Source organism: Eretmochelys imbricata, chromosome 22, assembly GCF_965152235.1.
Source record: "Eretmochelys imbricata isolate rEreImb1 chromosome 22, rEreImb1.hap1, whole genome shotgun sequence".
NCBI lineage: Eukaryota > Metazoa > Chordata > Testudines > Cheloniidae > Eretmochelys > Eretmochelys imbricata.
The window spans coordinates 4,062,542-4,087,218 of NC_135593.1; the positions used below are offsets into that span (position 1 = coordinate 4,062,542).

General features: G+C 50.1%; 1 protein-coding gene across 1 annotated transcript; it reads left to right on the plus strand.

Moving 5' to 3' along the window:
* Positions 1-9,980: 9,980 nt before the first annotated feature.
* Positions 9,981-24,146, plus strand: VSIG2 (V-set and immunoglobulin domain containing 2). Its single transcript, XM_077839632.1, has 7 exons — positions 9,981-10,100; positions 12,972-13,179; positions 13,707-13,865; positions 18,203-18,322; positions 21,190-21,198; positions 22,537-22,663; positions 24,005-24,146. Exons 1-7 carry the CDS (start codon positions 9,981-9,983, stop codon positions 24,144-24,146), a joined length of 885 nt encoding a protein of 294 aa, XP_077695758.1.
* The last annotated feature ends 531 nt before the right edge of the window (positions 24,147-24,677 follow it).

The window sequence follows — 24,677 nt, forward strand, 5'->3', positions numbered from 1 at the left end:
ATAAAATGCGTTTTGCTTTGTTTCATTTGACCAAATCTGACTTCTTGTGCTTAGATTTTAAGTGATTATAAGTCCATCTTTGTAGTTAATAAATCTGTTTTGTTTATTCTACCTGAAGCAGTGCATTTGGTTTGAAGTATGTCAGAGTCTCCCCTTGGGATAACAAGCCTGGTACATATCAATTTCTTTGTTAAATTGATGAACTCATGTAAGCTGGCAGCGTCCAGCAGGCATAACTGGACACTGCAAGATGGAGGTTCCTAGGGTTGTGTCTGGGACCGGAGATATTGGCTAGTGTCATTCGCTTGCAAGTAGCTGGGAGCAGCTTACATGCCAGAGGCTGCGCGTGACCAGCCCAGGAGTGGGGGTTCTCCCAGACCAGACTCCCAGCCCATCTAGTCCAGTATGCTGTCTCTAGCAGTGGCCAGAGCCAGCGGTCTCAGAGGATGGAACAAGATTCTTGTCATGCATCTGAGCACCTCCTCCATGTCAGCTGTCTCCTTCTGGAGATGGGGTGACCAGAACTAGGCACAGTGGGCAGGGGTGCTGCTGAGAATGGCAGCATGATCTCAGTATTGTTTTACAGCACTCTTCATGCTTTTCTGACCACATGGGAATGGAGGTTCTCATTGTGCTCACCACAGTGAGTCACAGGTACTAAGGGCAGACGATGGCATCATTAGATCATTTAGCCTGGCCTCCTGCATGGCACAGGCCATTATCTGTCACCCATTTACCCCTGTATGGAGACCAAGAACTGGTGTTTGGCTAAAGCATCTTCCAGAAGGTGCCAATCTGGATGAGAAGACAGCAAGAGACCGAGAATCCTCCCCTTCCCTGGGGAGTTTGTAGCAATGGTAAATCACCTGCACTGTTAAAAGTTTGGATCTTAATTTGAATTTGTCGGGCTTCAGCGTTTAGCCATTGTCTCTTGTTCTGCCTTTCTCTGCTGCATTAAAGAGCCATTTAGTACCTGCTGTTTTCTCTGTACACTGTAACAATTACACTGTAATGGTTTTAAAACTGATGTTTTATTAAACTTAATATAAAAACCAAAAACCAAACTCCAAAACCAGGCAGCCTGCACAAGCCAGCTCAATTTCCCCAGGACACCACAACCTCTCTGGGACCAGCCCTCGCTTCTCGACTGCTCTTTCTCTCTTCAGTAGGGCTCCAGACCTTAGAGAGACAGGGCACAGGTCAATTCAAACCATTATTTCCCTGTGAGTGCTACATTTCCCCCTCATAAATATAATGTCAGCCTGACATGTCAGCTAACAAAATAGGTACAGATCTAGTGCTATAACTTTTGATTTCCTCCTCAGTCGGTGGCCAGTAAAACCCATCTCTTGTGAGACTTATTACCGCTCTGCTCCTGAGTGTCCCATCTCTCCAGGCAGTTCTCCCTATATCTGCCTTTTGTATTTTTCAGGTAATACCAGTTGATTTTGTAACTCGGTTTCGGATAAAGTATCAAAATGCAACCAATATCACTCACACCTCAAAGCAAAGACCTTGCCACATCCTCCTGCGTTTTCTTGTTCTCTCTGGACTTACAATGGAGAATTTTAGCAATCACTGGGTCGTCTTTCTGAGCCGCCAAAATGTCTTCTCATGGAATAGACTGGAGGGTGGATTTAATGCCCATGGAGAAGTCTCCTACAGCCAAAGAATTGGCAGTAATAGCTGCTAACCAAGCTACCTTGCCATCTCTTTGTACATCCAAGGGCTGTAATGAGCATTAATGACATTAGTTGTTTCTTCTGTGCAGCCCATCATATTGTTTTCCTGGGGGCGTTCTGGATAGAGCATTTGCCTCTACGTTAGATTTCCCTGAATGATATTTGATTTTGAAGTTAGTCAGCTTATTCTGCAACCCACTGGTGTGCTCTGGCATTCAGTCAGGCAGAAGTGAAGACATAGGTTAATGGGTTATTATCGCTGTAAACTGTGAAGGATTGGTAATGAGACTAGGTGCTGGTGCTTCAGATGAATTGCAGCAGTGGTGTTTGACTATCTCCTCAATAACAATGTTACCAGTGATCAGTTCTCCAGTTTTCGTGGACTGACCAGCACAGCAATAGTCAAGATGTCGTCATCTTTGCTTAATTGGAACTGGACTTGTAAGGGATTTCAGTTCCATAGCAAGCTCTAAGATCAAGCTCATCTTTTATTTCTAGTAACTCTTCAAGCTTCCTAAAATGGGTCACTGGGAGATTATCCAATACATAAGAACGGCCATACTGGGTCAGACCAATGGTCCATCTAGCCTAGTACCCTGTCTTCTGACAGTGGCCAATGCCAGGTGCGTCAGAGGGAATGAACAGAACTGGGCAATTATCGAGTGATCCATGCCAGGTTGTCCACTCCCAGCTTCTGGCAGTCAGAGGCTAGGGATTGCATTCCTGACCATCTTGGCTAATAACCATTGATGGATCTATCCTCCATGAACTTAGCTAATTCTTTTTTGAAGCCACTTTTGGCCTTTACAAGATCCCCATGCAATGATCCATGGGTTGACTGTGTGTTGGGTGAAGAAGTACTTCCTTTCATTTGTTGTAAACTTGCTGCCTATTAATTTGATCAGGTTACCCCTGGTTCTTGTATTATGTGACGTGGTGAACACCACTTCCCTATTCACTTTCTCCACACCAGTCATGATTTGATAGACCTCTACCATATTCCCCCTTAGTTGTCTTTTTTCCAAACTGAACAGTCCCAGTCTTCTTAATCTTTCCTCAGATGTAAATTGTTCCGTACCCTTAATTAATTTTGTTGCCCTTTTTCTTTACCTTTTCCAATCCTAATATATCTTTATGAGATGGGATGACCAGAACTGCAAGCAGTACTCAAGGTGTGAGCATACCAAGAATTTACATAGTAGCGTTAAGATATTTACTGTCTTATTATCTGTCCCTTTACTAGTGGTTCCTAGCATTCTGTTAGTTTTTTGACTGCCACTGTACATTGAGCCAATGTTTTCAGAGAACGATCCACAATGACTCCAAGATCTCTTTCTTGAGTGGTAATAGCTAATTTAGACCCCGTCATTTTATATGTATAGTTGTGAATGTCTTCCAATGTACATTACTTTGCATTTATCCACATAGAATTTCATCTGCCATTTTGTTGCTCAGTCAACCAATTTTGTAAGATCCATTTTTAACGCCTCACAGTCAGCTTTGAACTTAACTATCTTGAATAATTTTGTATCCTCTGCAAACTTTGCCACCTCACTGTTTACCCCTTTTTCTAGATCATTTATGAATTATGTTGAATAGCACTGGTCCCTGGGGACCCTTCAATTTACCTCTCTCAACTGAAAACATTTATTCCTACCGTTTGTTTCCGAACCAATTACTGATCCATGAGAGGACCTTCCCTCTTATCCCATGACAGCTTACTTTGCTTAAGAGCATTTGGTGAGGGACCTTGTCAAAGGCTTTCTGAAAATCCAAGTACACTATATCCACTGGATCACCCTTGTCTACATTTGTTGATCCCCTCACAGAATTCAAATAGATGGGTGAGGCAGGATTTCCCTTTACAAAAGCCATGTTGACTCTTCACCAACAATCATGTCCATCTGTGTGTCTGATAATTGTCTTTACTATAATTTCAACCAATTTGCCTGGTCCTGAAGTTAGGTTTACTGGCCAGTAATTGCCAGGATCACCTATGGAGCCTTTTTTAAAAATTGGCATCACATTTAGCTGTCTTCCAGTCATCTGGTACAGCAGCTGATTTAAGGACTAGATTACATACCACAGTTAGTAGTTCTGTAATTTCATGTTTGAGTTCCTTCAGAACTCTTGGGTGAATACCATCTGGTGCTGATGACTTATTATAGTTTAATTTATCAATTTGTTCCAAAACTTCCTCTATTGATAACTCAATCTGGGATAGCTCCTTTGATTGTTAGAGGTCTATAAAATCATGAGTGGTGTGGAGAAAGTGAATAAGGAAAAGTTATTTACTTGTTCCCATAATATAATAACTAGGGGCCACCAAATGAAATTAATGGGCAGCAGGTTTAAAACAAATAAAAGAAAGTTCTTCTTCACTCAGCGCACAGTCAACCTGTGGAACTCCTTGCCTGAGGAGGTTGTGAAGGCTAGGACTATAACAGGGTTTAAAAGAGAACTGGATAAATTCATGGAGATTAAGTCCATTAATGGCTATTAGCCAGGATGGGTAAGGAATGGCGTCCCTAGCCTCTGTTTGTCAGAGGGTGGAGATGGATGGTAGGAGAGAGATCACTTGATCATTACCTGTTAGGTTCACTCCCTCTGGGGCACCTGGCATTGGCCACTGTCGGTGACAGGATACTGGGCTGGATGGACCTTTGTTCTGACCCAGTATGGCCATTCTTATGTTCTTATATTGTGTTCTTATTTGTCTCCTAACAAGAATGGCTCAGATATGGAAATCTCCCTCACATCCTGTTCAGTGAAGACCGATGCAAAGAATTCATTTAGCTTCTCCACAGCGGCCTTTTCTTCCTTAAGTGCTCCTTATTAGCACCTCGATTGTCCAGTGGCCTCACTTCCCACTTCTGATGTACATAAAACATTTTTTTGCTGTTAGTTTTTGTGCCTTTTGCTAAGTTGCTCTTCACATTCCTTTTTGGCCTCCTGCCTAATGATACTTTAACACTTGGCTGCCACAGTTTATGCTCCTTTCTATTTTCCTCTATTTGACTTCCAATGTTCCACATGTTCACAAGGGTTTGGGTTGTAATTTCCTTCATTCTTTCCTGACGTGCTTCAAGCTCCTTTCATTTTGCAGTATGCTATTTCTGAACTGTTTCTACTTTAGGAACTTCAATCTGCTCTCTTCTTGCTGTAGCAATTAGTTGTAAAATCAGATCTCTTAATGCCAGTCATGTAGACAATCCCTGATCTTCCAACTCCCCCTGCTCTTCACTGTATTGGTGGCTTGTTGTATGTTTGGTTAAAACCAAATGGCTTTTTGATGCATTTTTACTGTGACCTGTCCCAGAAATGCCCAGAGAGTCACAAACTTCTCGTAAATGCTCATCTTTTCTTCCTCCCTTCCTAAGAATGTACTTTAATTCTCTCCCAGCCAGTCATAGTGCTTGCAAACAATTAAATCTTCCCCCTCTTACTTCCAGGAAAAGCTGCCAAAAGGTAATGCCAACAGAAAAGTGATTTTGCATAAAGAAAGTTTTCTCTGGAACAGCCCGCAATGGCTCTAGATAGCTGCCTCTCTGGTCAGCTCACTGCAGTTCAGCCTTTCCCGCCTGTGCTCACCAAGTGTCACACTCCCATCCAGGGATCATGGGTTTAAAACTGAGCTTTTCTTAATCTTGAAATATCTAGTGCAGCCAGCACAAGCCTCACACCAGCTCAGTCTGCAGCCAGCATAAGCCTCATACCAGCTCAGTCTCTTTGGGACACAACAACAATAATCCTGATGGCACGACTGTGTTCTCCAAACTAAAGGGGCAGGGCACAGGTAACTGAACCCTGACATTCCCTTGTGAGTGCTACATAATCAAGTCGCCTCTCAATCTTTTCGATAAGCTAAACGGATTCAGCTCTTTTAAAGTCTCCCACTCTAAGGCATTTGCTCCAGCCCTTGAGCCATTTTGGTTCACACCAGGAGCTCATGCTGGCTTGCTTGTCCACTATGACCCCTACATCCTCTTCTGAGTCCCTGCTTTCCAGGAGACGGATTCCCATTCTTTAGGTGTGGCCTGCATTCCCTCTTTCTAGATGTAGAACTTTGAGTTAGCTGTATTCAAATGCAATTTGTTTGAATGCACCCAGGTGACACATGAGTCTTTTTCCTGAGAGCTTACAGTTATTTTCAGCCAGTAGGAGTACTCCCACTACTTTACATTTGCCAACATTGAATTGCACGAGCCGCCATGCTGCCCATTCACCTGCTGTGACACTGTATGGAATATGTGGGACACTTCATGATATTGTTGATACCAACATTATAAAATTGCAAGGAATCAGACCTGATATGCCGTGCGAGGTACCTGTGACAATGTTATAATTTGCCAAGTAGGATAATCTTGTTTATATGTTTGTGTCACCTTTGTATTGTGATTTAGAGATAGGTAGAGTTTATCAGTATTTCCAAACTTGTGCTGTGTTTCTGGGTGACACCCCCAGACAGATTGGCATCTGCACCGCCTAGCCTGTTCGATGGCCCATCAATGGTCATCAGTGGTACAATGAACCCAAGGTGTATCCGCTGGCTCCTTTCCATAAGAGTCAGCAAGACATGTAGGGGCTTGCCTGTGGGCAGAGAACTAGAAGGCTGTTCCATGCTCATGTGCTGTGAAGCTTGTGTTTGGGACACAGGAAGTACAAGCCAGATGGCAAAAGGAATATAAAGGGCAGCTGCATCTTCTCTATTTTGTCTTCATTCCTGCTTCTTACCTCTGGAGAGACTTTTCTACAAACTGAAGCTCTGAACAAAGGACTGAATGACCTATCCAAGCTGCGGATGTTGTCCAGAGGGACTTTCAAGCCAGCAACCAACCAATACTGCTAAAAACCTCATATATGGACTTTGAAGTCTCCGTATGTATCTGATTGCTTTACCATTTAATAACTCTCTTCTTGTTCTTTCTGTTTTCTTTATAATAAACTTTAGTACTAGACATTAAAGGATTGGCTGGCAACATGGTATTTTGGGTAAGATCCAAACTAATATTGGCCTGGCAAGGTGGTTGGCTCTTTGGGGTTCAGAAGAACATGTTGTATAGTGAACAGAGTTTTTAAATAACTTCTCATTGTACTGAACCTAGGTGCAGACTGGGAGCCAGAGAACTGGAATGCAATAAAGGGGGCTGTGTGATTTTTTTTTTTCAGCTTCCTGAAAACCAGTGTGGGGATCAGGAGCACAGTTTGTGAATGGTCGGTAAATCTAACTTCAGGTTAACTACTAGTTTTGGAAGAATCTTCTCTCCCTTTTACAGCCTGCCCTGACCTTGGCATTTTCAGTGAGGGCTGTCCCAGGCACCCAGTTCACACCTGCCATGGTGCAGTCGCTCTAGAATTCCTCCCACACTCCACAGAGATTCCTAAACTCACTTCACATCTTTCACAATTTGCTAAATAATGTTCTTGATAGTCAAGTTTCTTGGGCATGACACACAAGTGTGGATCATTAGGGCTGGTTGGGGGTCTGGGTTCCCTACTTGTCATAAATATAAAGGGAAGGGTAACAATCCTTATGTATGCAGTAACATACAATCTCTCCTGGCCAGAGGCACAGAATCCCCTTACCTGTAAGGGGTGAATCAGTTCAATTAACCTAGTTGGCACCTGACCAGAAGGACCAATGGGAAAAGAAGATATTTTCAAATCTAGGGACGGGGGGAGGTTTTGTTTGTACTCTCTTTGTTTGTTTGTTCCCTCTTGGACAGAGAGAGGGTCCAGGCAGGAAAAACATCTCCTACAAACATACCTGAAATGAGCATCTAAAATTACAAAAGTTGTAAGTAAGGCAAGGAAATGTGTTAGATTATCTTTTGTTTTAGCTTGTGAATTTTCCCTATGCTAAGAGGTCACTTAATTCCTGTTTTGTAACTTGGAAGCAGAGTCAGAGGGGAATCCTCTGTGTTTTAAATCTTTTTATCTACCCCGTAAAGTTACCTTTCATCCTGATTTTGCAGATGTGATTCTTTTACTTTTTTTTTTAAATAAAATTCTTCTTTTAAAAACCTGATTGATTTTCAGAGTCCTAAAAACTAGGAGTTTGGTCTGTGCTCACATTGCAACCAATTGGTTAGTATGTTATTCTCAAGCCTCCCCAGGAAAGGGGGTGAAGGGGCTTGGGGGGATATTTTGGGGGGATAGGGCTCCAAGTGGCCCCTCCCTGAATGTTTGTTTAAATCACTTTAGTGGTGGCAGCGATACCGTCCAAGGACAAGGAAAGGAATTTGCGCCTTGGGGAATATTTTAATTTAAGCTGGTGGAATATAAAATGAGGCAGTCTTTCATGCGGGTCCCCACATCTGTACCCCAGAGTTCAGATTGGGGAGGGAACCCTGACACCACTCCTGCTTTGTAAATATCCTCTTGGCTACTAAGAGCTGTTTTGTGGGCTCATGTTGGGCATTGTCTCTGAGATGGCTGGAGATTTGGGGAAATGGTCTCCAACCCCACAAGGAGCACAGGGTGGAGACTGACCGTCATTTCACCCCTGGAAGTCACCTCCACCCCTGTTTGTGCAGAGTCCCTCCCTAGTGACTCTTGTGATAGACACCGAAGGCCACATCTCTCCACAATCCTTTCCAGCCTCTCTTCCCTTAGGGCCTGATCCAAAGCCCACAGAAATCAGCATGACTCTTTCAATTGACTGTAACAGAAGTTAGATCAGGTCCTTAGCAGGCATCTGGAAGGAGAAACTGCAGGATGAGAAACGGACTGACAGACACACAGGAGCTGAGAGCACCCTGTCACTCCATGAGCTCCCTTTGGTCTGGGGTATCTTTCCTGTCCACCCACCACACCCATCCCCTGCTAAGGGTCCGTTTAACACTTGTCTGAAAGTTCAACAAAGTGGAAAATGAAAGGAAGGGAAAAACCAGTGTCTGGGCAGTAAAAGATGAACCTGACATGTTGTTACTGATCCCTCGTTTCTGTTCGGAGTCACGGTGTGTATTGGTACAAATGTAGTGACCAAAGTCCTCAGCCAGGACTGGGGCTCCTTGTGCTGGGCGCTGTACAAACACAGGAAAGATGATCCCTGCCCCACACGCTCTCCCAAGGTCGATGTGGGGGACGTGGTCGTCCAAGGCTGCCGTGCTTGGAGGAGCAAAGCCAGGGGTCAGTGTTATGACAGTGTGATAGTGCAGAAGGGGGTGGGGGGGTGCTGTATCCTGGAGGGCTTTGGGGGTTAGGATGAGAGGCTTGAGTCTGGGGTGGTGGTGGAAGAGGGGCAGGCAATGGAGGGGCTTGCAGAGGAGGGCAGGGTGAGACAGGCGAGCAAGGAAGCCGATCGTAGCCCCATAGGGTTGCCAACTGTCTCATCGCACAAACCCAAACACCCTGGCCTCCCCGCCCCACCCTTTCTCCAAGGCCGTGCCCCCACTCACTCCATTCCCCCTCCCTCTGTCACTTGCTCTCCACCACCCTCACTCACTTTCATCAGGCTGGGGTTTCGATGCAGGAGGGGGTGCAGGCTCTGGGCTGGGGGGTGGAACCAAGGGGTTCGGAGTGTGGGAGGGGGCTCAGGGCTGGGGCAGGGGGTTAGGATGCAGGAGGGGCTGTGAGCTCTGGGCTGGGGGGTGGGACCAAGGGGTTCGGAGTGTGGGAGGAGGCTCAGGGCTGGGGCAGGGGGTTGGGTTGAGGGCTCTGGGCTGGGGGGTGGGGCCGGGGTTGGGGTGCAGGAGAGGGTTCAGGATGCAGGCTTTGGCCACGCGGCGCTGATCTTGGTTGGCTCCTGGAAGCAATCAGCATGTCCGGCTCCTAGGTCCAGGGGGGACTAGGGGCTCTCCACGCACTGCCCCTGCCTGCAGGCACCACCCCCACAGCTCCCATTGGCTGTGGTTTACAGCCAATGGGAGCTGTGGAGTCGGTGCTCGGGGTGGGGGAAGTGTGCAGAGAGCCCTTGGCCACCTCTGGGCCTAGGAGCCGGACATGCCGATCGCTTCCGGGAGCTGCGCAGAGCCAGTGCGGGCTTGGAGCCTGCCTTACCCCCACTGCACCCCCAACCCGACTTTTGGCCTTTTAAAATCTCCCAGATTGCTTTTAATAGTCCCCAGGAGATCGAGGCCATCTCCGGGAGACTGCCAGCCAGTCTGGGAGAGTTGGCAACCCTACTGAAGCCTCAGCGTTTTGCATGGCCTGGCGGGCAGGGAGGCTGCAGCTGCGGGGGCCGGAGAGCAGGACGCTGCCGTGGGGAAGAGGCAGCGACAGAGCTGAAGGTCTCATTCACTCTCCTGCACAGGTGCTGGGCCGTGTGTGGAGGTGACGGTACCACAGGACCCTGTGATGCAGGAACGAGGGGCCAGCGTGGAACTTCCCTGCCACTATAAAACCTCGGTTGACAAAAACTTCATTCTGGAGTGGAGGTTTGCGCCAGGCTCTGCAGCGCCCGGGCAGGGCGAGCCGGTGAGGGGAGGACCAGGGTGCCAAGGGGAGGAGCTTGCAGGGGGGGCTTTCTTCAAAATGTGGCTGCTTCCGGCACAGGGAAAGCCTGCGGGGGGGTCGTTCAAGCCTCTTGAGGCCTGGATGAGGAGCTGATGCAGAAAGCGGGGGTGCAAGTTGTCAGCCCAGGCTGAGGGGCAAATCGCCACCAGGGAACAAGAGTGAGGCCAAGGGAAAGCCCCTAAAGGCTGATGGGCTCGTCGTTAGAGCAGGGGGCCCGGTGCAGGGGTGGCCAACCTGAGCCAGAGAAGGAGCCAGAGTTTACCAATGTGTGTTGCCAAAAAGCCACAGTAACATGTCAGCAGCTCCCCCACCCCGCTCCCGGCGTCTCCTGCCCACAGGCAGCCCCCTCCTCCCCGCACCTCCCGATCAGCTGTTTTGTGGCGTGCAGGAGGCTCTGGGAGGCAGGGGGAGGAGCGAGGGCAGTGCAGGCTCAGGCAAGGGGGCGGGAAGGGATGGAGTGGGGGCTGGGCCTGTGGCAGAGCCAGGGGTTGAGCAGTGAGCACCCCCCGGCACATTGGAAAGTTGGCACCTGTAGCTCCAGCCCCGGAGTCGGTGCCTAGACAAAGAGCCGCCTCTTAACTTCTGAAGAGCCGCACGTGGCTCCGGAGCCCCAGGTTGGCCACCCCTGGCCTAGTGGACAGGGCACTGGAGTGGGACTCGGGAGACCTGGACTCAGCTCTCAGCTTTGCCATTAGTACCCTGGGTGCCTTGGGCAAGTCACTGCCCTCCCTGTGCCTTAGTTTCCCCATCTGTAAAATGGGGCTAATGCTGCTGCCTTCCTTTGTCCAGCACTTTGAGATCTGTGAAGGACACACTCTACCTAAGCGCTGGCTGTTGCTTTTTTCCCAACCAATATTTTTTGAGTCAAAAAATGAAGTTTTGTCTAAATGTTTCCTGAAAGCGGCTCAGGCTGGTCCAAATTTTTAATGGTTCCAGCAGCAACAAAAAGAATTTGAACCAATGCAAAGGGCGCTCACTCCTGCTTCCGAAGCAATGCCAGCTGAATCCATTTCATTCCCAACTTTTGGTAGAAATTAAATTGGAGGTTTTTGAGTGGCTCTAACATTACTGCAGAATGTGGGGGGAGCAGCCAGCCCAGAGGGGCCCTCAGATCCGAGTGATGTATGTCTGCTACCAGTGAGGCCTCGTATCCAAGAGCAGGGATGGGACCAGGGTCAACTGGGAGGCTGGGGAAGGACCCGTGGAGGCAATTGAATGAGAAGCTCAGAGGCATGTACAATCATGAGTGTCACTGCAGATACAACTGTTGTTTCCGACAGCCAGTGGGAACAGCCAATGGGATGTTCTCATCCATCGAGGGGGAAGGATGGGCTTGTGGTTAAAGCCCTGGGCTGGGTGCAAGAGATCTGGGCTCTATTGCTAGCCCTGCCGCAGGCTTTCTGGCTGGGCCTGTGTGTTCCCCTGGGATATGCCGTGTATGGCCGGGTGGGACTGTGTGTTGTCCCATAGAATCATAGACTATCAGGTTTGGAAGGGACCTCAGGAGGTCATCTAGTCCAACCCCTGCTCAAAGCAGGACCAATCCCCAACTAAATTATCTCAGCCAGGGCTTTGTCAAGCCTGACCTTAAAAACTTCTAAGGAAGGAGATTCTACCACCTCCCTAGGTAACGCATTCCAGTGTTTCACCACCCTCCTAGTGAAAAAGTTTTTCCTAATATCCAACCTAAACCTCCCCCACAGCAACTTGAGACCATTACTCCTCGTTCTGTCATCAGCTACCACTCAGAACAGTCTAGAGCCATCCTCATTGGAACCCAGTTCCCTCAGCCTCTCCTCATAAGTCATGTGTTCCAGTCCCCTAACCATTTTTGTTGCCCTCCACTGGATGTTTTCCAATTTTTCCACATCTTTCTTGTAGTGTGGGGCCCAAAACTGGACACAGTACTCCAGATGAGGCCTCACCAATGTTGAATAGAGAGGGACGATCACGTCCCTCTATCTGCTGGCAATGCCCCTACCTATACATCCCAAAATGCCATTGGCCTTCTTGGCAACAAGGGCACACTGCTGACTCATATCCAGCTTCTCATCCACTGTCACCCCTAGGTCCTTTTCTGCAGAACTGCTGCCTAGCCATTCGGTCCCTAGTCTGTAGCGGTGCATGGGGTTCTTCCGTCCTAAGTGCAGGACTCTGCACTTGTCCTTGTTGAACCTCATCAGATTTCTTTTGGCCCAATCCTCTAATTTGTCTAGGTCCCTGTGTATCCTATCCCTCCCCTCCAGCGTATCTACCACTCCTCCCCATTTAGTGTCAGACTGTACATTCTGGGTAAGTCCTCAGGCCATTTCGCAGCCTTTCTGTGTGCATGGGGTGTCCGCTCTCTCTGTCGCTCTTTTTGTGTTAAATTCTATAAGGGCTTTGGAAAGAGCTGAGACAGCTGCTCTGTCGGGGTACCTGCCTGGCTTCTCACTGCCGGGGCTTGAGCGCCTGGGACAAGCTGGTCTGTATCTCTGCTGGCTCAGTATCCCCTTTGACTTCACGTCCCATATTGTGTACTATCAGCCTCTCCCTCTTTTGTGTTTCTGTCTCCTGGTGAATCTCTCAAACCCCTTGTCTCCCCCTTGCACGAGCCCTGAGCCCCGACCCGCGACTGGCTGCTGGAGTCTCTGAAGTTTTTGCCATAACCTGCTCTCCCAAGCCCCATGCTTTGCAATGACAATGCAGAGCCAGCCGGAGGGCAGGTTTGCTCTTGGTGCTGCGTGACACTCCGGTGCCTCCCTCGTCCGATCCGCCTTCATTCACTGTGTCGGTACTGGACAAACCCCTGTCTGTGAGGGGACCCCAGCAAACGTTCTCCTCTCCCTGCAGATCCTCTACTTCACGAATGACAAGCTGTACAAGCCCGGCTCCCAGGCCAAACGGCTCAGCTTCCTGCACAACCCTCCCACCATGGGGGATGCGACCCTTCAGCTAGCTAACGTCCGCCCCTCGGACAACGGCACATACATCTGCGAGGTGAACAACCCTCCGGACTTCTACGGCAGTGGCTCGGGGCTCATCCACTTCACCGTGCTGAGTGAGTCTGGGTACTGCGATTCCATGGCCCGCCACGGAAGGGGGATCTCAGGCCAGGCCCGAGAGCAGCTAGGATCCTGTCTGTCTGGCCTTGGAGCTGGGGCTGGGATATTGCGGGTCCCCTTGTATCGCATGAGTCAGTGTTCCCATCTGTACAAAGGGGTAATGACCTGGACCTTCTTGGACAGTGCTTTGGGATCTCTGGGTGGGAAGTGGCAGAGAAGAGCAATTATTACAATAGCTTCCCATTCGCTGGCCTTTGCGTGGCACTCTGCAGAGAGCTAGACGGATGGCAGGGAGACGAGTGGGTGGAAGGAGAAGAAGAGGGGAGGGGCCAGTGGATGTGGGGAGCAGGAGAACAAACAGATGAGACTCAGTTAAACAAGGCAGTGACACAGGAATGTCAGCAGTGAGCGGGTGCCGGCTGACCGCAGTGGCAGGGGAGACAGCCAGGTGCCGTGCTACACAATGATAGTGCATGCTCCTAGTACAGAAATCCATTGTTTTCTCTTCTCATTTCCCATTCAGTGCCTCCATCTACCCCTGTTTGTAAAGGGACAGAATATACCCGGATTGGGGGTGATGCCACGCTGACCTGCAGCTCCGTGGAGGGGGTGCCTGCCCCAACTTACACCTGGTCACGGGTGGACTCCAAGACCTCATTGCCATTGGCCAATATGGTGCAAAGTAGGTGGAGAGTACCATCCCTTATAGACCTCCTGTGTAGAGATGTGTAAAGCTGCCACTGACGGATTCTGAGTGATCTGATAGAAACAGAATTGAAGGAATCCAGACACCAACATATCATAGAACCATAGAATATCAGGAACCTCAGGAGGTCATCTAGTCCAACCCCCTGCTCAAAAGCAGGACCCATCCCCAATTAAATCATCCCAGCCAGGGCTTTGTCAAGCCTGACCTTAAAAACTTCTAAGGAAGGAGATTCCACCACCTCCCTAGGCAACGCATTTCAGTGTTTCACCACCCTCCTAGTGAAAAAGTTTTTCCTAATATCCAACCTAAACCTCCCCCACTGCAACTTGAGACCATTACTCCTTGTCCTGTCCTCTTCCACCACTGAGAATAGTCTAGAACCATCCTCTCTGGAACCACCTCTCAGGTAGTTGAAAGCAGCTATCAAATCCCCCCTCATTCTTCTCTTCCGCAGACTAAACAATCCCAGTTCCCTCAGCCTCTCCTCATAAGTCATGTGTTCCAGACCCCTAATCATTTTTGTTGCCCTTCGCTGGACTCTTTCCAATTTATCCACATCCTTCTTGTAGTGTGGGGCCCAAAACTGGACACAGTACTCCAGATGAGGCCTCACCAATGTCGAATAGAGGGGGACGATCACGTCCCTCGATCTGCTCGCTATGCCCCTACTTATATATCCCAAAATGCCATTGGCCTTCTTGGCAACAAGGGCACACTGTTGACTCATATCCAGCTTCTCGTCCACTGTCACCCCTAGGTCCTTTTCCGCAGAACTGCTGCCTAGCCATTCGGTCCCTAGTCTGTAGCTGTGCATTGGGTTCTTCCGTCCTAAGTGCAGGACCCTGCACTTATCCTTGTTGAACCTCATCAGATTTCTTTTGGCCCAATCCTCCAATTTGTCTAGGTCCCTCTGTATCCTATCCCTGCCCTCCAGCGTATCTACCACTCCTCCCAGTTTAGTATCATCCGCAAATTTGCTGAGAGTGCAATCCACACCATCCTCCAGATCATTTATGAAGATATTGAACAAAACCGGCCCCAGGACCGACCCCTGGGGCACTCCACTTGATACCAGCTGCCAACTAGACAGTGGTCCATCCCATCCAGTATCCCAGCTCTAGCAGTGACCTAGGCCTGATGCTTTGGAGGAAGGTGAAAAAAGGATCTGACCCATTGTACAAAGCTATCCAGGGTTGGGGAAGCTTCTTTCCTCCCCTGTCAGATAAGTTTATATCTGAAGCATGGAGGTACACTCTGTTGTGATTTGGGGAATAACCAGTCCCTCTTAAAATCCAGGTATCAGATTTAATGTTCACCTCCTGTGATTGTATGAATTCCAGAGGCTCTTGTGGCCAGATGCTGTCTGGAGTAACCAGCTGTGAGTCTCAAGTAATTCTCTGGCTCAAAAGGGAATATTTTAGAAATTAGGAAAAAAAAGGTCAGGGCCCAGTCCCACAAACTCTCTCACATGCATCCTGACATATGGAGTCACAGACCCCATTAATCAGAAGGTACTCCATTTATTAAAGAAAACAGCTGTAAACTACAGACCCAATCAGAGAGTCACACAGCTCAAGGTCCAGCTTTGTCTGCCGTGTTCACCCAGAACCACACGCCCTGGAACTCTGTACCCCACACAGCGACATCTGGTGGCTGAATAATATACTGCACGTAAACACATTGCAACCGGCACAGTCCCGACACGCAGGAGCAGTCTCGTTGATTTAAATGAAAGCACTGACCGGAGTAGAGACTCCTTATTTGAGTCTGAGTTTGCAGGATCAGACCCTTAATCTTAGCTGTATAAACTCATTTTTCAGTGCCATTTGGCGTTTCCTTTGCTACCAGTAGGTTGCACCTGTGGATCAGTTTCGGAGGCAAATACCATGTCCTTGTTTGTTTGAATATATTTTAACGTCCCAGACAGAAGCTGGAGGAGTTGCTCCTCAGTTTCAGAGCAGTGGTTTTGCTCTTCACCAGGATTTCTTCCAGCGAGTTTGAACCAGACTAGATCTTTAAAATAGATCTTAAAGAAAAACCCCAAAGGACACAGCCTAGAAGCAAAACCTCCTCTGCAAAGGCCCCTTTGAGTCCTTTTCAACAGAGTCTGATCAGAGGCCTGAATCCTCCATCAGATGCTGGGGCAGCAGCTGGGGGAGAGTTGCTGGTGAAGCTCTCAGTGGAAGTGGAGCCGACTGTTCCCTTTCCGGGGTTAAGGAGTCTCACCTTCCCGTATCTCTCCCCTTGATGTCTTGCAGTCTCCGCTCTGGGGCTGTCTCTCCTCTGGACTCAGGGCAGGAAACCAGCATCTTGCCCGTTAATGCACTTAGTGACTGAAATGACAATGTTTATTTCAAGGGCCTGTCTCTTTGCAGACTCACTCTAGGGCAGTTAAGCCCTGAGGCATAGAAGGCCTCCGGCTATCTGTCTTGATCTATGAGCATGAGCTTGTAGGAGATACAGGGAGGAGCAAATCCAGGGCCCAGTTCCACAACCACGGATGAGCACTGGGTGGAGCGATTCACATTGGCTGTGTCTAGAGTGACTCACAACCATGTGTGCCAGCCTCAGGGCAGACTGTTAAGAAGCAGGGTGTTCTACACTTAGACTTCACCAACCAAGTATCAAGTGTGAGCTCCTCAAGCTCTAAAACAGCCTTACTGTAGAGCAGGGGTGGCCAGACTTACTGGCCCTCTAAGCCACGTATGACAGTTCTGCAGTTTCTCGTTGGAGTCAGACATTAAGAATTATAACATTCAAAAACCAGCAGAAGAACACTTCAATCTCCCTGGACACTCAACAACACTGGCAATTAAAAGTGGCCATTCTTCAACAAAAAAAAAAACTTCAAAAAACAGACTCCAGCGAGAAACTGCAAAACTGGAATTAATTTGCAAACTGGACACCATCGAATTAGGCCTGAATAGAGACTGGGAGTGGATGGGTCACTACAAAAACCAATTTCCCTCTGCTGATACTCACACCTTCTTGTCAACTGTTTGAAATGTGCTAATGAGGCCAATGTAATCAAGGTGGCCCTACAAAAGTTATTTTTTTCCCTCCCTTGGTATTCACCCCTTCTTGTCAACTGTTGAGAATAGCCCACTTCCACTTTAGTTGAATTGGCTCATTAGCACTGACCCCTCCACTTGGTAAGGCAACTCCCATCTTTTCATATGCTGTGTATTTATACCTGCCTCTGTATTTTCCACTCCATGCATCTGATGAAGTGGGTTTTAGCCCACGAAAGCTTATGCCCAAATAAATGTTAGTCTAAGGTGCCGCAAGACTCCTTATTGTTTTTTGCTGATATAGGCTAACACGGCTATCACTCTGAAACAAAGTCTTTGTTCTTCAGTGTTTCACAATGGCTCATCTGGGCCTTCTTGGTGCAGGACCATTAATTTTTCATTAATTAATGCTTCTTTCCTGGTTGGTGAGGTACACAGCTTAACAATGCAAACACTCAATATAAGTTTACCTTCTGGGATACAGATGTTATAAGGTGATCAATGCATGCAGCAACTCACAAGCATGTCATAAAGTCCCAACACTGAACACATTATAACTCTAACATCTGTTGTAACAATGCTAACTCACAAGTGAGCCAGGCTGGTTTCCAGCTGTGCATTTGTCAGTGTTCAGTGAGCCTTGGCATGAACTGGCACCTGGTCTGCAAGCATCACAGGCTGCTTCTGCCAAGTCATCTCCAGAGCTTGAGCACCGAACCTTGCCCCACCCCCACACAGAGAAGGGCTGACTGCAAACTCTGGCCTTTCAGAAGCCCTTCCCAATCAATCACTCAGAGGGTCCCAGTGGCCAATACGGACTATTTATGACATGGTAGGGAATCGGGTTGCAAAGCTGCCTTGCCGCACAGGGTGCTAGGCACACATGCAATTGTGTGAACTACACTGGCCTAGCACATGTGCCCATGTCTCCCTCTAGTGGCTGACTCTAGAGAGGAGAACAGCCTGCTACTTGCTCGCAGCAAGTGGAGTTCTCCTCTAGCTCACCTGGCACCGGCCTTGGGAGCTGAAAGTCCCAGCGTCAGTCCCTGCTGCTGACCACAGTCATATCCATGCGCTCACGGTCGGCTACTCCCTGTCTCTCCTTGTGTGGGGTAGAGCTCGTCTCACAGTCCAGGGCATCCGCAGCCCTTCACCCTTTGGAAAGGCTGCCACAGCCCAGTGCTGAGTTGGGGGCTGCTATGCTCTCTCTACCGCACGCCCGCTCCCTCTGCCAGCACAGGGGGGTTCCTCCAGGTGCCTCTGGCATTAACGATGGTCCTGCTGCTTTTATCCTTACAGATGACCAAACCGGGAAGCTGCAGCTGACGAACCTCTCGCTGGCATTCTCAGGGACCTACCAGTGCGTGGCCTCCAACCAGTTTGGCCATGTCAGCTGCCAAGTGACAGTCAATGTGGCAGGTGAGATGTCCACCCTCGTTGTGTCTGTGCGCCCTATTCTGCCCACCGGGAGTGCTGCCTTCTGCCCACATGGCCCAACCCCTCCTCTGAAATATGCCTGCTGGTGCCTCCCTGCTATGCCAGGAGACTGGCGCGCTGACAGACAGCTGTGATTGCAAGGGCAGAGGTCACATGGGACCAGTACAATCTTTACAGTCCTGCAAGGAGCTAGTGAGAAAACGGAGCAGCTTGGATGTGCAGGGAAGTAGCTGAAAGCCTACAGTCCCCCCCGCAGGGTCCCCACCAAAGCCATGCTGCTGTGGTGGAAAGGGTGCACTTGGAAGCAGGGAAGAGGCCACTGATTTCCATGCTGGTTCTGAAATCTGTGTAGTCCTCAGGGTGGCAGTGGGCTTTGGGGGCTGGGCTCCACCCACCAACAATTCCACGTGGAGACAAACCCCACTCCCCGATGGAAAGACAGGGGCAAACTTCCGAGGCTGGACTCCGTTTCTAAGTTTCTCTTTGTTGCTATGGGCAAAGTTTTTTTTTTTCAAGCTGTTAGATTTCCGAGGCAGCTTTTCACCATGGCAACCTATTAATATCACATAGTGTTGGTTGATTCAATTAAGGTAAATGATCCAATCTGCTCCTGGGGTGTCCCTGTTTCTGAGCCCAGATCTCAGAGCACAGCCACAAATGAGCCATCCCCCGCTAACGAGGCCTGGGTTCCATGCATTGGCTTCTCCTACAAGACCCTCCCGTGGGCTATTTACAACTCTGCCTTGTCCTCCTCTCCTTCTGCCCTCTTCTCTCCACTGAAACTTACTGTCCTCAAGATCCCCTGCAAGTGCCACCTCTCCCTCCCCTTGGCTTTTATGCCACTGTCCTGATACCTCCCCAGCTACCCCTCTCTACTGCGTGCTATCTAGCCGGCACCATTGAGGGCTCTAGCTGCAACACTGGAGAATCGGCAGAAATTGCCACGGTTATTCCTAGCACTTGTGCTGCCCACAGCCACAGTAAGGTGGGGCTTGTCCTCGCCTGTCACTGTTTTCTCTGTGGATCCGGTAAAGGCATGAATAGCTGTTCTGTGCCCCTCCCCAGGAGAGAGACAGGCCAGCTCCATCCCAGGTGCAGCCCAGAAACTGGACTGATGGGCAGGTGGGGCGGGGATTGGAGGACTTCCCAGCTGCAGTGCCCCCAAAGGGAACATCTGGGATGCGCAGCAACTGTTGGGACCGTCAGCATCGAGATGCTTTCTTGCTGATGGTTCAGAGTTGGGGTGTGGGGCTGTTCGCATTGTCCCATTCCCTCCTGGAGGTGGCGCATGAGGTTCGGAAATCGGGGGGGGGGGGAGCATTTATTGCTCCCTCTTCCCAAAGGGGCGGGACCTGTGTGCCCTGTCGATTGCAACGCCCTGGGTCCTGACACAAGGCCTGGGGAATGGGAGCTGGTTCTTCTCGCTCAGCCCCTCACCATGGGGCTTTGCTACCATCTAGTGGCTGACGTGCCGGCTGCTCTCTGAATTCCTAGGGCTGAGGCTTTCTTGTCGCTCTGGCTGAGAGTTCGCTCCTACCCACCCTGGGGGAAGCTGCAGCTGCTTTATGCTGAGGCCTAGAGTCTGTCCACAGCCTGGGGCCACCATGCTCACCCATCTTCAGTCAGTAGGATTCACAGTGAGGGGTTTTTGGTGCATCTCTTGTCTCCTTCAGCCTTTCTCTTGAGGGCTCCTTTGCATTTCCTCTTCTTCCTCTTTCCTGTTGCAGGGAGCCCTGAGCTGAGGTTTTCAAGCAGTCTGGTGGGAGGCTAGACCCAGATTTCAACCCACTGGCCAGGAAAGTGACTGACACCAGCTGAGGATCTGGGCGTAGATCTTTAGAGTTTCATCAAGGGCCCGGTCAGGAATGCCTGAGGGCTGGTCAGGAAACTCGAATGCCGCTTTGTGAAAAACGTGGAGGTTCCAACAGTCGCTTTCATTCCAGAACACACCTGAGCGTGCAACATGCTTGTGAAACAGAGAAAGCCCTGCCTTCCTAAATAGCCAACAGCATGGTGTTTGGGGCCTTTGCCTGCTGTGTAGGAGACCCAGGTTCAAATCCCTGCTGTGCCTGGTTTAGAGCTCTCTTGGGAGTCGAGTTTTGACCTATCCATTGTCATGAGAAGTTTTGGTTTCAACAAACCTGCCTTTTGCAATGACAAACCATGTTTGATGACAAATTCCCAAGCAGATCCCATATTCAGGCTCTGGAGTTAGTGTTCAAGGAAATCTTCTCCCTTGGTGATTGCTAGGGCCTTGGCTCCTGCTGGGCTAAGAATCCCCCCCCACCCCCGGTGAACCTGCTCACTGCTAAGGACCGTATCGCAGGTGTTGCTTTTAACGCCGGCCTCCACTAGTCAAGTCCCATTTGGCACATGGATCCCGCTCAGGTCTGGTTCCCTGTGTTAATTAGTGCTTGCATCTGTGACAGCTCCCCTCTTAGCTGGCTTCACAGCCTGACCGAGCGAGGCCTAAAGGGACAGGTTGAGAGCCATCTGCATGTGGGAAGGGTGTAAATGCCTGGGCTGGAGATGCATTATGGTGTGCCAGGAGGGAGGGATGAAATGAAGGAAAGACGATTTTAGCGAGGCAGTCCCCTGAGCGAGAGAGAGCAGTGTGTGACTGGGGAAGTCTCTCCCATAGGAGGGGTGGGAGTGCCTTCATGGGGACCTTTAAAAGGGCAGAGCCTTAGAAAATGCTCCGACAGGGAATGCTCCTAGCCCGGCCTGAAGTGATCTGAAAGGGTTTCTCTGTGTCCAATTTCTGAGACTATCTTCCATCAAAATAAATCTGCTCTGTTGAAACGCAGAGAGCTCTCCCAGGGAGACCCCAGGCCTGGCTCATCTTCTAGAAATGTCTGGTGATAAAGGGCTGGAGGGATAATGCAGAGTTGGGAGGCCTCAAGTTCTAATCCTGACTCTGATTCACTCTGTGACCTCAGGCAAGTCACTGCCTCAGTTTCCCTCTCTGGTTTCAGAGTAACAGCCGTGTTAGTCTGTATTCGCAAAAAGAAAAGGAGGACTTGTGGCACCTTAGAGACTAACCAATTTATTTGAGCATGAGCTTTCGTGAGCTACAGCTCACTTCATCGGATGCATACCGTGGAAACTGCAGCAGACATTATATACACACAGAGATCATGAAACAATACCTCCTCCCACCCCACTGTCCTGCTGGTAATAGCTTATCTGTGGATAGAAGAATGTGGCTGGAACTGACTCATGGGCCTACTGATCCAGGGGAGAGCAGTTGGTGCTGGTCCTTCTACTGAGTAAGGGTGTGAAGGTTCCTGCACCGCCCTCTTTAAAAAGTGGTGTGCTGGGATAGGTGTGAACAGGCCTGGCTGAGAGGAGACAGAACAAACTCCAGAGCATCAAAAAAAGAAAAGGAGGACTTGTGGCACCTTAGAGACTAACCAATTTATTTGAGCATGAGCTTTCGTGAGCTACAGCTCACTTCATCGGCTGCATTCTGTGGAAAGTGTAGAAGATCTTTTTATACACACAAAGCATGAAAAAATACCTCCCCCCACCCCACTCTCCTGCTGGTAACAGCTTATCTAAAGTGACCACTCTCCTTACAATGTGTATGATAATCAAGGTGGGCCATTTCTAGCACAAATCCAGGGTTTAACAAGAACGTCTGGGGGTGGGATTGGAAAAAACAAGGGCATCACAGAGAGTTGATTTAATTGTGTTATGACCAAGCAAAGGAGCCTGCAGCCTTTGTACCCATGACAGATCTATGTTGGTTAGGAACGTTTGACTGCTCTAGCTTTTTCTCCTGGCCATCCTTTCCCTGTTCTTACTCGGTCACTCTGTTTTCCTTTGTCTCATAGGCTATCAGGGTTGGAAGGGACCTCAGGAGGTCATCTAGTCCAACCCCCTGCTCAAAGCAATCCCCAATTAAATCATCCCAGCCAGGGCTTTGTCAAGCCTGACCTTAAAAACTTCTAAGGAAGGAGATTCCACCACCTCCCTAGGTCTCTTCCCAATGCTTTTCTCTAGCTTTCCTTTCCGGGCTCTTCCTTCGGGCTCTTGCACACCACAGTTGTTTCAAAGTCACTAAGGGCCAAATTTGGGGCTCATTACTGGCTGCCGATCACAGAAATCTAGCCAGAGGGGGTGGAAAGCCCAGAGTTACCTGCTAAGCCAACCTCCACCTCTTGGGTTTGTGTTCCCCATAGGCACTGGGGAAGCTGGAGTGATCGCAGGAGCTGTGATAGGAGTGTTGCTGGTGGTCTTACTGCTCGGGGCAGCTGCGATCTATCTGTTCTGGTACAGAAAGGAGGAGTCCCGGTCCACAGTCACTGGGAACGATATAAGGTTAGAACCTGTAACCGGGCGCAGACTCACTGGCGGCGCCTCCTGCTGGTGGTCTCAGGGAATTAGCGTTCCAGCCTCCGGAGCGCCCTCTTCAGGGCGGTGTCTCGCCTTGCTGCTGGCTCCCATGTCCCTCCCAGGACCCCAGTGTCCCTTTCACTGGGTGCTGCCCCCTGGCAGTACCCCACGGTTCTGGGTCTCCCCCTCCCAGGGGAACCCCCCACCCACTATCCCTACCTCGCCTCAGTCGTAGGCTCCTGCCAGTCCCCAGCTAGCCCCCACGCCCTGGGGCAGACTGCAGTGTGAGCCACTCATCACCGGCAAGGCTGGATTTGGACCAGCTGCCTCTCCCTAATCTCAGGCTGCAACCCCAGTACCTGCTGGGCCTAATGCTCGGCCACAGCTGGGGCTTTCCTGGCTGGAGCTCCCCAGCCCTGCTCCAATCTAGGTACTCTGCTTGGGTCCCTGCAGCCAGGTCCCTCCCTCTCAGAAGTGAGAGAGAGTCTCTCTCTCTTCTGCTCCTGGCTTCCCTGGCTTTTATGAGGCCCACTGGGTCTGTTTGGGGCATGGCCCCCAGCTGCGGCTCCTCTGCCAATCAGCCCAGCTCTTCCCCTGCCCCAGCCCTCTCCCAGGGCTACCTTAAAACCCTCTGCGTGCCCACCCCGCTACAGAACCCCTGAGCAAAGGCAGGCCCACCCCAGGCAGCATCAGTGCAAACTTCCCCGTCCCCCACCCACACACTTCCTCCCTGACCTAGGGCGCAGAGGGGAGTTCCGTCTGTGCTTAGCTTCTCTGCCAAGGCTGCGGATGGAAGCTAGTCTCTGTTGTGGGGATGTGGACGCCAGTGACCCACCAGCTCATTTCACATAGGCCGCTGAGCAGCCGCCAGTGAGGATGGCCGTAGGTCACTGCTGATCCAGGGCAGATTTAACCCAGTGAGCAAAGTTGAAAGGCTCTTGCTGACAACTCCCACCATTTCCATCCTGCCCCCTGGGGCTTGTTGTCTTTGGGCAAGAGACACAGCCGCTGAAGCACGGACCCTCTACCTGATGCTAGGCTGGAGAGCATGCTGCTTTGTGGGGCTGGCAGGAAGGATGGGACAGGCGATGGGGTCATAGGTTTTCTTTGTCTCTAACTGATCTGATGGAGTGATTGTGGCTTCCCATAGGGAGGCTGGCAAGCCCCTCGGTACAAAGATGTCACTCTGCACCAGTGTGCGGAGAGAGTTTTGTTAAAGGGAGGGAGGGCCACATCCTTCGCTGGGGTCAGTCGTGTTCATGGATGCTGATGTAGCTCAGCCAGATGGTGCCAGATCTAGCTGATTCGTTTCCTGTTTGTTTACAGGGAGGATGCCACTGCCCCGGGGATCTCAGACGCCTCCTTGCAGAGACACGGCAGCGACCCCGGGAGCCGCTTCCTGAAGCAGCCGGTGTCAAGGCCAGAGTCTGCCAGCACCACCAAGTCCAGACTCAACATGGTTGTGTGAGCGGGGGGCGGCACTAGCTCCAGTTCCCCTCAGAAACCTCCGCTGGATTTTGATACGTGACCCTTTTTAAAAAAAATAATCAAGGCTTTTACTGTCTCCCATTTACTGCATGGGGGGACCATGCAGGGACCCCTGTCGAATAGCCTAGTAAACACTTCCCCTGTTGTACACTTCCCCTGGGTTGGGACGCATCCATCAGTATGTCTACATAACCACTGAGTATGCAAATCCATATACCTTTGCACTTTCATTGCCTCCTTGGTGCAGCTGGGGTAGAGAGAGGCCAGCGGGACCGGAGTGGGGGAAAGATCGCAGCCAGTCGAGCTGCAGGGGGAGAGCAGCGAGGGACTTGGCTTCATTCCTCCCCTTGCGGCAGCTCCACGGAGCTCTTACCCCCAGGCACTGCCCTGCACCGGCCCATGGCTGTCTGCCCCATGGCGGGCCGTCACCCCAGAGAGGCCCTGCAGCTTTTTCCCCCGGGGAATGGCTGGGGGCTGTGGTGCTGTAGGGAGGGTGATGTGCATGCTACAT

What these genes read in the sequence shown, in the direction of transcription:
- VSIG2 (XM_077839632.1), top strand. Translation starts at nt 9,981, where the DNA reads ATGCAGGAACGAGGGGCCAGCGTGGAACTTCCCTGCCACTATAAAACC. An exon ending in CGCCCGGGCAGGGCGAGCCG is followed by an intron (nt 10,101 to 12,971) that starts GTGAGGGGAGGA and finishes CTCTCCCTGCAG; the next exon opens with ATCCTCTACTTCACGAATGA. An exon ending in GTCACTGGGAACGATATAAG is followed by an intron (nt 22,664 to 24,004) that starts GTTAGAACCTGT and finishes GTTTGTTTACAG; the next exon opens with GGAGGATGCCACTGCCCCGG.